The sequence below is a fragment of the Tiliqua scincoides genome, chromosome 2 (assembly GCF_035046505.1).
Source record: "Tiliqua scincoides isolate rTilSci1 chromosome 2, rTilSci1.hap2, whole genome shotgun sequence".
NCBI lineage: Eukaryota > Metazoa > Chordata > Lepidosauria > Squamata > Scincidae > Tiliqua > Tiliqua scincoides.
In genome coordinates this window covers 267,073,130-267,087,823 of record NC_089822.1, presented here as the reverse complement: position 1 = coordinate 267,087,823, position 14,694 = coordinate 267,073,130, and the positions used below count along the sequence as shown (strand labels likewise).

General features: G+C 50.2%; 1 protein-coding gene across 1 annotated transcript; it reads left to right on the top strand.

Annotated features, from left to right (window-relative positions):
- The first annotated feature begins 1,060 nt into the window (after positions 1 to 1,060).
- On the top strand, positions 1,061 to 11,445 carry LOC136640327 (zinc finger protein 585A-like). Its single transcript, XM_066615373.1, has 4 exons — positions 1,061 to 1,694; positions 2,396 to 2,478; positions 3,946 to 4,072; positions 8,661 to 11,445. Exons 1-4 carry the CDS (start codon positions 1,355 to 1,357, stop codon positions 11,300 to 11,302), a joined length of 3,192 nt encoding a protein of 1,063 aa, XP_066471470.1. The 5' UTR covers positions 1,061 to 1,354; the 3' UTR covers positions 11,303 to 11,445.
- The last annotated feature ends 3,249 nt before the right edge of the window (positions 11,446 to 14,694 follow it).

The window sequence follows — 14,694 nt, the reverse complement described above, 5'->3', positions numbered from 1 at the left end:
AGCAGGGGAGGGGAGGGGAGTCGCTGTTCCCTGCAGGACTTCCCAAGAGGACTCAGAGGAGGAAACTACCACTCCCAGGAGGCGCTGCGGCAGAGGCAAGATGGCGGCGCCTGCCCAGAAGAGGGCGAGGAGAAAACTACCACTCCCAGGATGCCCCGCGCGGGAGGCGTGATGGCGGCGCCTCCTGGAAGCGGCTGAGGTGAGGCTGGGGGTGGGGAGGCAGGCAGGCAGGCGTGGAGCCCCCCCACAAGAGGTCCTCCGGCAGCGCGCCCGCAAGCACCCGAGGAGGGGCGAGGCCGTGGCGGGCAGCAGCGGGAGTGGCTCCAGGGCTCTGGGAGAACAGCTGGCTCTGAGCGTCCCTGGAACTGAAGTGAGGAAGGGGGCGGGGGTGGGGGCTGGGGGCGGCGGAGCACGCAGAGGGGTCCCTTAGAGGGGGGCGGGGGCAAACAGGAGCCCCACCACCCCTGTGGCAGGGAGTCCCACAGGCCCAGTGGAGGAGAGCTCTGAGACAGGCCAGCAAGTAGGTCCCACCCTTGGGGGGCTCCTGAAGTGCTGGGCACGTGTCTTGTGCACTGCTGCACTTGCAGCACATTGAGTGCACTTGTAGACCAGCACAGAGATCAACAGGATGTGTCTGGTTCACGCACCCGGTTGAGGGGGAGAAGGTGCTGGCTCAGTGGCAGAGCCAGAGGGATGCAGAGCGCCACTTTTCAGGGAGCCCCACCCCCCTCACCTTCCCTTCGGAGCCATCCCAGGCCTCCAGAGTAACATGGAGCTGAGGCAGGGAGGCTGGAGCCACCCAGAGCATGCGGAGCCTATGGGCCCCTCTTGGTAATGAATCTGCACCTCTGAGCCCTGGACCCTCCGCTCTGGCCTCCGTGGCACTCCTGTCCTGGTCTGGTCTTGGCACCTGGTCTCTGCTGTGACTTCACCACTAATCATCCTGGGGGAACATTGTGAGTTCTCCCACACTTGGACTTGCTTTGTGTATTTCTGATGTTCTCTGCTTTGTCTTCCTGTAACCCCTTTAAGATAACTCTCTGTCTCTTCATTAGGTGTTGCATCTTCAGTACTGAAAGGAAGAATCAGCAACAGACCTGGTAGAACAGGATCTCTGTGGGTGCTCAGAATCCCTTGACTGGGTAAACTGCCTCCCTGCAACACCTCCTTCCTTCAAGGTGAATAGTGTCTTCTCTTTGGTCAAAGACCCAATATAATGAAGCCTTGCTGAGGAAGCTCCTCCAGCCACTGCCCACCCTACCTCCCCAGAGTGAACTACAAGTTCTTTTTGTCCATAGTTGCTGTCAAGGACGGATGGACTGAGCTAAGCTGGGAGCATCCCTTCTGCCTGGAAATGGCTGTGGAGCAAGGGGGAGGACTCCTAGCTCTGGGTCTGCACTTCCAGCCTGCACTAGAGGAACATGTGAATCCGGGATTGAGATTGGAGCGAGAGGAGCCAGAAAGTCTCCAGACAGGGACGAGGCTGGAAGAACCAGAGGACCTCTCCCCTGAAGCTCGGATGGGGGCTCTTCTGCAGCATCTGAACTGGGCAGAGCCACTTCACGTTAAGCAGGAACCAGAAGAAAGATTGTCATCACAGCAGTGGGAATCACAATGGCGGGAGTTCCTTGAAACAGTTCAGATTCCTTGTTCCGGAGAGGGAAGCCCACAGCTCCCAGAGACCGTGCCATGGGGTGAGACACACATGCTCTGACCAGCTGAAAGCTGAATGCAGAGTGGATGCTTCCACGCCCTCCTCTCAACCCACTCCAGCTCATCCCTGTCCTTAAAATATCTTGCCCCTTTGGTATTCAGGGGAGGTCTGACTAGTTCTGAGTAGGGGGAATTATCACTGCTCAGGCTCTGGACACTGCCTTGGTTTAGGCAGCCCAGCAGTAAGATAGAAAGAGTAGAGTACAATAACTATATTGAAGTGGGTTAAATGACACAAACGGTTGTGGAAGAAAAGCCACTGCGCCCTAATTCTTTTTAAATCAAGGGCACAATACTGCCAGCTTGCCTCCCAACACCAGCTCCTTGCACCAGGCAGGACACTGTCTTGCTCTTTGTAATCAGGCAGAAGCAGGGCCTAAAGGCAGTAGCCCCCCTGCCCATCGCACCCCACCCTCCCTCCAGATTCATGTATCTTTTAGCACACTGATAGACCTGCCATCTATGTCTTCGTTTCATCTCATTGTCTGGTTAGCTGAGGTGACAGGACTTGCCGCATCTGGGGAAGCTCCTGAGCAGTAATGGTGTGCTGTGAGAAGAAGGACTTCCTGCTGTCTCCTCAGACTCTGTCAACAGGCAGAAGATCCCATCTGGGGTCCAGAAGAAAAACTTTTAGTTCTTAGCTGAGTTGGAGGCATAAAGTCTTCCCTTCTGTCTCTTGCAGGCAGTGGAGCAGCCTCGGCATCGTGTTCTGCGTCGCCTCCTCCGTGGGCTGCAGAAGGAGGGGCTGCTATGAAGTCTACTCAGGTAGGGGGCAGGTGACCAGGGAAGCCTACAGAGAGCAGCAACAGAAGGGGCCGCTTCCTTGGCTTCTTCCTCTCCTGTTGCTTCTGGTGCTGCAAGATGTGGGGGTGCCCATTTGCAGATTATTCCACAGGAATGCTATCAGGAGTGCCCTTATGTGCAAGTGACAGCCGCCCCTTTTGACTGGCATCATCTGATCACATTGGCGGGAGTCAGGAGGGGCAGGGCTCCTTCTCTCCTCTGCTTGCAGGAATGGAGGTTGCTCACAGCACCTGTCTCAGAAGCAGCTCTAAATACCCTGCAGCTCACCAGGGCAGTTTGCAGAGAGAGGCAGGAATGAAGGTTCATTATCAAAGACGTAACTGTAGGCAGCATCGTGAACTGTTTTGGGCCTGTTTAGTTTAAGTAGAGCTTATTTCCACACAGCACTGTGCCCAAGAAGTGGAGATGGCTAGAGCCATCCGTGTGCATGTGCTGTTCTCCCAGATGATGCCCACATGTAGAACCTGAGCATCTCCTGCTCCTTTGAGAGCCTTCCTGCCATCTTGCCCTGGACCACTGCTCAGGCAGGACGCTGTCTGTGGCTCTGCTGCTGCTCTAGGTGGACAAGCAGAGGTTGAGTCCCAGGTGCTATTAGGACAGGTGAGGAAGTGTTGCCTTTGGAATGATAAGTCACTCTGCACATGCCCAGGGGCACTTTTTCTAACTGTCCTTTACAGAAAGGTTTTGCTCCCCTTCAAAGGGGATCCAGGACATACTGAGTTAGTTTCAGCCCCAGATGCTGGAAAAGGTGACAGCTGTCAATCGAACCAGTAAGCAGTGCAAATGGGCTCTCTGCTGATGGGGACCTTTGGAGCAGCCCTCTGCTGGGGTGTTCTAGCTCTGGCTCCTACACTGAGCTGGAGATTGGAGTGGATGACATAGCAGGACCCTCCAGATGCCAGATTCTACACAGACCGCAAGGACTGACGTGTCACAAAGTTCTTTGCATCCTGCTTTGCTGCTGGGACACACCCAAGGTTCTCCCCTTAGTTAGTAAGCAGTGCAAGTGGCCTTCAGAGCAACCATCTGCTGGGGTGTTCTAGCTCTGGCTCCTACACTGAGAAGGAGATTGGAGTGGATGACATACCAGGACCCTCCAGTTCCCAGATTCTGTGAAAACTACACAGACCACAAGGACTGAGGTGTCACAGAGTTTCCTGCCAGTGCGGTGTGCAGGAGGGGTCTCCTATGATCTGGCAGGGGGCTCTGTGACTTGAGGAAGGACTGCATGGGGGTCTTCTGGAAGCAGCAGTTTGGTGCCATGCTTTTTGTTCTTTGTTGTTACTCTAATGAACAAAACTTAAGAACTATGTTTTTAAATTGTTGAAATGGAAAGGGTTGAGCTTTGCAGGAAAATATCAGGTTTCCCCTCCCTGAGTCTCTGAAATGTGTCTTGGGTAGGGATAATCTGTTCCTTTCTTCATTCAGGCTCCAGTGTCCTTTGAGGAGGTGGCTGTGTCTTTCTCCAAGGAGGAGTGGGCTCTGCTGGAGCCCAGCCAGAAGGCCCTGTATGCAGAAGTGATGCTGGAGAATCTGGAGAATGTGGCTTTTCTGGGTAAGTCAGGACCTCTTTGCTTAATCTCCCTAGATCAGGGGTCTCCGAACTGTGGCCTGGGGGCACATCAGGGGGCACAAGATTTTTTCCAACCTGCAACAATTTAAAATATTTTTTATTGCTGATATTTTTGCTATTGATGGATTCATTTAAATTTCATTTATTCATTTATAAAAGTGAATTTTCGTGTGTAAAATATGCAATGTGGCTCTAACTGAAAAGTTTGGACACCAGTGCCCTAGATGCTAAAAGCTATGGATTGTTGTTAGTGTTTATCACCAGTGATTTTGCAGAGAAATGGGGAGCAAATGCCAGGATGGGAAGTTTCCCAAGCGACAAAGGTCTTTAAGGGTGGGAACTGTGGCTCCATAGCAGAGAAGCTGCTTGGCATACAGATGATTCTGAGTTCAGTTCTTGCTGCATTTCCAGGTGGGGATCTAAAAACTCCTCCAAAACCCTGGAGAGCCATTCTGGGCTGGTAGAGCCTGGCATGGCCCCAAAGGGGAGGGGCCGCTTGAACTCCTATTCACTTGTGTGTCATCAAGGTGGCCAGTGGTCTTTTGTTGATTGACCTGTGCTTCTCCCTCCTTCTTGCTTTTTGAGAAAAAATAGACAAAAAAGCCAGTGGCTTCTCAGAATGGTACACAGCCACTACAATCACACCATAACTGGCTCTGACCTTTACAGTGTGGTCTGCCACAGAGGTCTGCTTTGTCCCCCATGCTTTTTTACATGTAGGTAAAGCTGCTGGGGGAAGTCATCCTGCTCTATCTGTCCTTGCCATCCCATTCCAGGGAGGCTATGCAGGTCATGGAGCACTGCCTGGAGTCGGATGGGGCCTGGATGAGGGCAGTAAGTTGAGATTAACTCCAGCTCCAGCTCAGGTTTCAGAAGCAGTGAACTTGAACTCTGATCAGTGGTGGAGCTAGAGGGGCTGCAAAGCCAAGCCCTAATTTTTGCAGGGGGCCCCACTGCAGCATGCAAGAGATGCTATGGCATTCTAACATAGCCTGTTAGAATGCCAGATGCAAGGGAGGGCACCAGGATGCAGGTCTCTTGTGTGCTCCCTGGGGCATTTGGTGGGCCGCTGTGAGATACAGGAAGCTGGACTAGATGGGCCTATGGTCTGATCCAGTGGGGCTGTTCTTATGAACTACAATTCCCAGGATGCCTTGCAGGTCTCTTGTTACCTGGTGTGCTCCCTGGGGCATTTGGTGGGCCGCTGTGAGATACAGGAAGCTGGACTAGATGGGCCTATGGCCTGATCCAGCAGAGCTCTTCTTATGTTCTTATATTAAGAGGCCCCTCCCCCTCCCCTTCATAGCCATTCTGTGCCAGGAGAGCAAAACTGAGGCATTGGATTCTTGGGGAGCAGCATTGCCTCTGTTTTGTTCCCGCAGCCTGGAATGGCTCCAAAGGGGAGGGGGAGGGGAGGAGCCGCTTGCACGCTGGAAAGAAAGCTCTCTGCAAAACTTAGTGCTTTGCATCCCCCCCAGCTATGCTACTGACTCCTATAAACTAGACTGATACTTTGTGTTCTGCCAAATCCCAATCCACTGGGCCTTGTGCCCACTTAAGGCTAATTAGCTTCCCTTGTTAAACTTATAAGTGCAGCAGGCAAAAGTCAGAGACCAGTCCCCGTCCAAGGTCAAGCTCTGGTCAGGTCAGGTCTCCTCTGGATCAGGTAGTGTCTCCCTCTGGGTCAGGGTCCCGCTCCTGGTTAGGTCAGCGTCCTGCTCTGGTCAGCCCTTTGCTCCTTCTGAAGCTGCCTTTTATCCTGCAGCCCCCTGTTAAGTCCAAATTCAGCTCAGCTGTGAGCTATCTTTTTAAGTCCAAATTAGGCTCAGCTGAGCCATCTCTTCAGTCCATGTCCATTCAAAGTCCCATCAAGGGCAAATGAAGCTCAGGTGTTCAACCAGGTCTCCATTGGCCTTGATTGATTACAGCTGTGGAGCCAGCCCTGCCCTTCCCAGAGCTGTCAACCAGCTGTCAAAACATGGAATCGCTGTCAACACCACATCATCCACCTGATGATCTTCTGATCTTCCATTACACTTTGGGATCCACACGGCTTTTTCTGCTGCATGTTCATGTATAAGAGTTTGAAAGTCTTCCCTCTTTCTCTGTCCTACGCTGTGTCCTTTTAGGGGTAGGAAGACCATCTCAAGTCAGATCTCTTTGCAAAGCCTCCTTGTTCTGTAATCTGCAGCATCTCCTTCTTTCTTTCTGGGAGGCAGTGGCATAGCTAGTGGGGGGTCAAAACGCTAAGCTTTTTGGGGCACCTGGATACCCGTGTAAAGCGGCCCCTCACCCTCAGAGCCATTTGGATGCTGAGAGCAACGTGTAGGAGATGCCTCTGCAATGCTCCCAAAGCCCATCATGACTCTGAATGTGAGGGGGAGGTGCCACTTTACACAGGCGTCCAGGTGCCTGAAAAAATGTAGCATTTTGAACCCCCACTGCTCAGAGGAGTTTCCAAAACCTGCCTTCATTTCCCGGCTCGAAAAGGGGAGTGTGCATTTTCCCAGGATGTTCAGGAAGAAGAGGAATCAGCAGGTAATTTGCTTATGAGAAGTCCTGCTTAACACAGCAGTAGCTTCAGACCAGAGGGAGCTGTGGCCAATGTGGATCCTCCAGCGTAATAGAAACTCTCCTTGTTTATGCAATGTGTCATCCGTGGGGTATCTAGGGTGGGATATGGGGGCAAGTGCACCAAGTGCCGCACTTATTGGGACAGAACAACCAGCCTCTTCCTCCACCACGCATTTAGCCTCCTGCTCCTGGCAAAGGCTGGGATTTAGCAACCTTCTGGTTCAGCCCCCCTGCTCTCCTCTTGTAAAGGAGGAGAGGAAAGGAGCAACCTAGAGCGGCAGTGCACCAGGACTTGCAGCTCCCAGTACACAGCTGCTCTAGGCTGGCCTCCCTCCTATAAAGGAGGACAGGGGGTGGGTGCCCCAGAACTGGGCTGAATCGCAGCTGGGGTAGCCTCAACTGGCAGCCACTCTGGGTGCAATTCCTCTCCCAGAGGTCTTGAGCAACTCTCAGCACAACGCATAAGAACAACATAAGAACATAAGAAGAGCCCCGCTGGATCAGGCCAAAGGCCCATCTAGTCCAGCTTCCTGTATCTCACAGTAGTCCACCAAATGCCCCAGAGACGCACAAGACAACAGGCACGACCTGTGTCCCGGTGCCCTCCCCTGCATCCGGCACTCTGAGGTAGTCCACTTCCAAGATCAGGAGCTTGCACAAACTTACCGTGACTTGTAACCCATGGTGGACTTCTCCTCCAGAAATTTGTCTATTTCCCTTTTAAAGGCATCTAGGCCAGATGCCACCCCCACTTTATGTGGCAAGGAGTTCCACAGACTAATGACTCGCTGGTTAAAGAAATATTTTCTTTTGTCTGTCCTAACTTTCTGAACACTCAATTTTAGTGGATGTCCCCTGGTTCTGGTGTTGTGTGAGAGCCTAAAGAGCATTTCTCTATCCATTGTATTGATCCCCTGAGTCATTTTGTATGTCTCAATCGTGTTTCCCCTCAGCCGCCTCTTTTCTAGAATGAAGAGCCCCAAACTCTGTAGCCTTTCCTTATAAGGAAGGTGCCCAGCCCAGTAATCATTTTGGTTGCTCTCGTTTGCACCTTTTCCATCTCCTTGATATCCTTTTTGAGATGTGGCGACCAGAACTGGATGCAATACTCTGGGGGGGCCTTAACTCCCACACTCCCTTCACAACCGCTAGTGTGCTGCTGCTCTAGGCCACCCGTCACTTTATGGGAAGAGAGGAAAGAGGTGGCCTAGAGTGGCAGTGTGCCAGGAATTGCGACTCCCAGCGTTCCGCCCCTCTAGGCCACCCCATTGTATATAGGAGGAGAGGAGGGGGTGGCGCAGAATTTTGACCAGAGTGGCCGCAACTCACAGCCATTCTGGGTGCAATTCTGGGCCACTCTGTGATCTGTGCTGCGTCACTCGTCTCCTCTGGGGAAACGAAAGACATGCCCCAGAGCAGCACAGAATCATGCCAGATGCTGGAACTCCTGGTGCAATTCTGGAAGTGATTGCAGTGACATGATGTCATCAGTGCCATTACTTTGGGGTCAGGGGCTGGGGCGGCAAACAGAGTGGTGGCTCCAGGTGGGAAAGTGGCAAACAGAGTGGTGGCTTAGGAGCTGTGGGTCAAGACAGCAACATGAAACTGTGCAGGATTATATCAAGAATTCAGTTTTGATAAGGAAGAACCTTTATAAGAGTGGATCCAAGCCCCCCCCCTTGCACCGGCTTTGGAAGGTTGCCATGACACTCAAATGAGGCTTTATCTATTATTTATTTTTCACATTTTTATACTACCCTTCCTTCAAAGAGCTCAGGGCAGTATATACGGCTGCTCCCCACCTATTGTCCTCACAACAACCCTGTGAGGTGGGTGAGGATGAGAGAAAGTGACCTGCCCAAGGTCACCCAGGAAGCTTCATGGCTGAGAAGGGATTTGAACCTGGATCTTCCAGGTCTTATTCCACCTCCCAAACCACTACACGACTCACAGATTTAAGAACACTGCTCTATTGAAGATTCTCTTTCTGTTTCAGGAAGCAACGAGAAACACAGTGAGGCTCACAGGGAGTCTCGTGGAGTGTCACCGGAAGCTGCTGCTGTTGGTGTAGAACAAGAGACTTGGAGAGTCCAGGATGTGTCAGGGAGGCAGGAGGGAAGCACAGCACCAGCCTGGACGACAAAATCTGTTCCTTGTCAGGGACATGACATCCATGAAATCCCAAACCAGCAGGAACATCCCAAACGAAAGAGAAGGAATAAGTGTCCTTTGCACGGAGAAACGATCAGTTGCACAACCAACATTGATAAACACAGCAACATCCACACAGGGGGGAAATCTTTGAAACACTCTGAGTGGAGAAATGCCTTCAGTCCAAGCACCTCTGTTTCTTCCCAAAATAAGGTCCACACAGGGAAGAAAGCTGCACTTGAAGGAAGATCAAAGAAGCAGGAAGGAAAGCAGACAGAGAAATGGAGAAATATATCTGGTAGTGCTCAGGGTGGAGCTTCCAGTGTCATCCCAGTCAATCCACGAAAAAATGCTATAAAGAGAAAGCAAAAATGCCCTCCACATGCAAAGATGGTCAGCAGTACATCAGAAGTTAGAGCACTTCGAAGAATCCACAGGGAGCAGAACCCATTTAAATGCTTGGAGTGTGGAAAGAGATTCATTCAGAGGCATCAACTGACTGTACATCAATGTACCCATACAGGGGAGAAGCCATTTCAATGCTTGGAGTGTGGAAAGAGCTTCAGACAGAGACAATACCTGACTGTACATCAAAGAATCCACACAGGGAAGAAACCTTATAAATGCTTGGAGTGTGGAAAGAGCTTTGTTCAGAGATCACACCTGACTTTGCATCAAAGAACCCACACAGGGGACAAACCATATCAATGCTTCGAGTGTGGAATGAGCTTCAGTGAGAGGGGATGCCTCACTGTCCATCAGAGAACCCACACAGGGGAGAAGCCATTTCAATGCTTGGAGTGTGGAAAGAGCTTCAGTGACAGCTCATCACTAGGTAGGCATCAAAGATCCCACACCGGGGAGAAACCCTATAAATGCTTGGAGTGTGGAAAGAGCTTCAGTGAGAAATCAGGCCTGACTGTACATCGAAGAACCCACACAGGGGAGAAACCTTATAAATGCCTGGACTGTGGAATGAGCTTCAGTGAGAAGGGACGCCTCACTGTCCATCAGAGAACCCACACAGGCGAAAAGCCTTTTCAATGCTTGGAATGTGGAAAGAGCTTCAGGCGGACATCAGAACTGACTATACATCACAGAATCCACACAGGGAAGAAACCCTATAAATGCTTGGAGTGTGGAAAGAGCTTCACTCAGAGGGCAAACCTCGCTCAGCATCAAATAATCCACACTGGGGAGAAACCATATCAATGCTTTGAGTGTGGAAAGAGTTTCATTCAGAGGTCACGGCTGACTATCCATCAAGGAGCCCACAGGGGGGAGAAACCCTATAAATGCTTGGAATGTGGAAAGAGCTTCAGTGTGAATTCAAGCTTGACTGCACATCAAAGAACCCACACAGGGGAGAAACCCTATAAATGTATAGAGTGTGGAAAGAGCTTCAGTTACAGCCCATCCCTGACTTTGCATCAAAGAACTCACACTGGGGAGAAACCCTATAAATGCTTGGAGTGTGGAAAGAGCTTCAGTGTGAATTCAGTCTTGACTGCACATCAAAGAACCCACACAGGGGAGAAACCCTATAAATGCTTGGAATGTGGAAAGAGCTTCAATCAGAAGGCAAATCTCACTGTACATCAAAGCATCCACACTGGGGAGAAACCATATAAATGCTTGGAGTGTGGAAAGAGCTACACTCAGAGGGGAAACCTCGCTATGCATCAAAGAAGCCACACTGGAGGGAAACCATTTCAATGCTTGGAGTGTGGAAAGAGCTTCAGGCAGAGATCAGAGTTGACTGTGCATCAACGAACCCACACTGGGGAGAAACCATATAAATGCTTGGAGTGTGGAAAGAGCTTCATTCAGAGCTCACAGCTCACTGTCCATCAAGGAATCCACAGGGGGGAGAAACCATTTCAATGCTTGGAGTGTGGCAAGAGCTTCAATGCGAATTCAAACTTGATTGCACATCAAAGAACCCACACTGGGGAGAAACCATTTCAATGCTTGGAGTGTGGCAAGAGCTTCAATGTGAATTCAAAATTGACTGCACATCAAAGAACCCATACGGGGGAGAAACCATTTCAATGCTTGGAGTGTGGAAAGAGCTTCACTCAGAGGGCAAACCTTGCTGTGCATCAAAGAAGCCACACTGGGGAGAAACCATATAAATGCTTGGAGTGTGGAAAGAGCTTTCGTGAAAGGGCAAAACTCACTAGGCATCAAAGAACCCACACTGGGGAGAAACCATATAAATGTTTGGAGTGTGGAAAGAGCTTCATTCAGAGCTCACAGCTGACTGTCCATCAAGGAACCCACAGGGGGGAGAGACCATTTCAATGCTTGGAGTGTGGAAAGAACTTCAATGTGAATTCAAACTTGACTGCACATCAAAGAACCCACACTGGGGAGAAACCATATAAATGCTTGGAGTGTGGAAAGAGCTTCAGGCAGAGATCAGACTTGACTGTGCATCAAAGAACCCACAGGGGGGAGAAACCATTTCAGTGCTTGGAGTGTTGAAAAAGCTTCAGTGGCTGGGGTGGCTTGGCTCTACATGAAAGAATTCTCTGGGTGGAAAAACCATATACAGGTGGAGCCTATTACCCTTTTAGTTCTGTTCCATGACTCTGCGCGATTAACAAAGAACGCGTTGTACTAAATTCCATACAGTTCCATAGAGTCTGTAGTGTTGGACAGCAAATAGAGAGCGTAGAGCAAATACACTGCAGCCTGACACTTCTGGATGGAAGGAAACTAAGGCAGCTGTTATCAATCCCCTCCTTCCCCTTTCTCAGGTGGGATGTTTAGTTGGAGGAGGCTACCCCGCCTGCTGCCTGAGGTCCGTCCTCTCCTCCCCTTTCGCCGCTCCACTCCACAGTAGAAGGGGCGGCCCTCAGGACGCAGTTCTCAGTGTGGTGTGTTTTGCGTCTTCTTTGTCCCAGGCAGCCTCCCAGCAGCACTGCAGGTTCTCCTCTTTGCTGCTGCCGCTTCTGCAGCCCTTCATGGCCGCTGCCATCATGGAAGCTCTTCTGCCCCAGAGCATTCTGGGACTTGTAGTCCGGCTCTCTGCTCACCCTCAACTGTCTCCAAGGCTTCCCAAGGCTTGCTTGGGAAGGCTTGCTGGAGTAGGAGAGTTTGTATCATCTCGGGGGGGGGGGGAAATTCAGCAAACACTCCCTGGTTTTTTTTAAAGCAATCCCCTCTCCTCCCCCTCCTGCCTCCCCCTCCGTACTCGGCCCTCCCCTTTGCCAGCTGTCCTGCTTCTTTCACAGGTGGGATGTTTAGCTTTTAAGAGTCCTGCCCTATGCGTTTCTACTCAGAAGTAAGCCCTTATAATCAATGGGGCTTACTCCCAGGATTGCGACACTCAGGGGGGCTGCAGGGACTGCGATGTACTTACCAGTCCCTGTAGCAGCCTTCCCGGGGTGTGGGGAGCCCTGCGTGAGTGTCTGCAGGTCCATTGGCCAGATCCAGCAGGGCTCTTATAATCTAAAGTGATGTCATTTACCTGGAAGTGATAGTGTCATGAATATGTACAGTTTAGGCCTAGTAGCATGTAGAGCCTGAACCAAACTAAACCAGTAACAGAGAAGTGGCTTGCAGTTCCTAGCTGCAAGGATGTGAGTAACAACAGCCAACGAAATTTACAACCCAATGGAAGGTGATAATGTAGCACCTACAAAGACAGAAAGGCACTCATCAGGGTGGAATGCAGCTGTAGACCTCCAGTGGGGAGGGGAGAACTAAGAGGACTAGCATCCAGCCCTACTTCGGGAATATTCTGTCCCCAAGAGTTTCTGATTGGACAGTTTAAGTAGAGTCACCTCCATCCTGTTAGGATGAGAAGTATAAGAACAAAGCCCAAGGGGGTGTTTGGAGTCTTTTGGGTGGAAAAGGTTGTGGGTGCAACATCCTGCAGGTTGAGAGCCTGGTCCACCAGGGCCATGTGGCCTCAGAGGTAACCTGGAGCTGAAAGATCTACAAAAGGAAGCTGACCCAGGTGAGAATTAGGGAATAATAGAGATAGCAAGTTAGCTTTGTTATTTTAATGCTGATATGGTTCCTAGAAGTTTTATGCCATTTAGTTATTTGATTTTTCTCTGCAAACCGCTTTGTGAACTTTTAGTTGAAAAGCGGTATATAAATACTGTTAATAATAATAATAATAATAATAATAATAATAATAATAATTTATGCCTCTAGCAAATATTTGCTGCCTTTTGTAACTTTATGTAACCCTTTGTATTTAATAAAGTAAAAAATACTTTTACTAAGTTATATCATAGTCTGTTGGGGACAAAGGTTCAGAATCCTGCCTAGCCATTCAGCAAGCTACCAAATATTCATTGAGGACTAGTAACTTGAGGACTAAGGCTTTAAGTAAAGAAAGTGCCCAGTGCCTGCAAGGGATAGAAGTAAGCCTAGAAGGTCTCAGTGTCCCTGAACTGAGACACTGGCACATACAGGATGGTGGTAGTACTACTGAACAAGGGTCCTTGAGGGCTCTAGGGTTCAAGAACCAAGAACTCTGAGCACCCCAAAACCCCGTGAGTATACGACATGGTGGCCTAGCTCTGGGATGCGACTGAACTTTGTTCCCAAAAGTGGTTACACTTAAGGCAGAGGCAAACCTCTACAAAAATTTCAGTGATTTGTTATTTTGGCAGTAAGGGCTGTTATGCCTCAGCAACGTTAAGTAGAACTAGCATAGGTTAGAAGACAACAACATAATGTACAAAGATCAGTTATACACTTTTGAAGAGGTAGAATGGGCTGTGGGACCGATGCCAGTCAACATACTGGATTCCCAATCCCCAAGCCTGTTGGAAGGGGCTTACAGATATGAGTCTGTACCACCGAGGACCATGGAGGTTGAGAGGCACTCTAGAGCACACTCGGATGCACCGAGCTCAACTCGTGAACCAAAGGTTCCAAGCAGATGCATCATGGAGTGCAGAGAACCAGAGTAATCCGCAGAGGCACAACATGCCAAGTACGGCTGCCAGCAGGTCTGCTCTCAAATTTCAACAAGAGTTGGAATGGACTGATGAAAGTGATGCAGAAGGTGATAAAGATTCTTGGGAGTTGACAGACAAAGGCTTATGGCAAGAAACCATTGCAAAAGGACAAAAGGGTGAGTGGCTAGGCGTGCAGAAAGCAGCATCGCTTTCCACGGTGAAAGCACAGCCTCCTTTACAACTGACATCTGAACCTGCGGTTGCGAACCCTGTGTTGCCAGTTTTCACCTCTCCTTCACCCACTCCTGCACCAACTGCCCCACCACCAGCACAAGTAGCGGGGGATGATGGCATCCACCCAAGAGTTATTAAGGAATTGAAGAATGAAGTTGCAGACCTCTTGACTAAGGTATGCAACTTGTCCCTCAAAACGGCCATGGTGCCAGAAGATTGGAGGATAGCAAATGTCACGCCTATTTTTAAAAAGGGAAAGAGGGGGGACCTGGGAAACTATAGGAAGGTCAGCCTAACATCCATACCAGGTAAGATGGTGGAATGCCTCATCAAAGATAGGATCTCAAAACACATAGACGAACAGGCCTTGCTGAGGGAGAGTCAGCATGGCTTCTGTAAGGGTAAGTCTTGCCTCACGAACCTTATAGAATTCTTTGAAAAGGTCAACAGGCATGTGAATGCGGGAGAATCCATGGACATTATATATCTGGACTTTCAGAAGGCGTTTGACACGGTCCCTCACCAAAGGCTACTGAAAAACTCCACAGTCAGGGAATTAGAGGACAGGTCCTCTCGTGGATTGAGAACTGGTTGGAGGCCAGGAAGCAGAGAGTGGGTGTCAATGGGCAATTTTCACAATGGAGAGAGGTGAAAAGCGGTGTGCCCCAAGGATCTGTCCTGGGACCGATGCTTTTTAACCTCTTCATAAATTACCTGGAG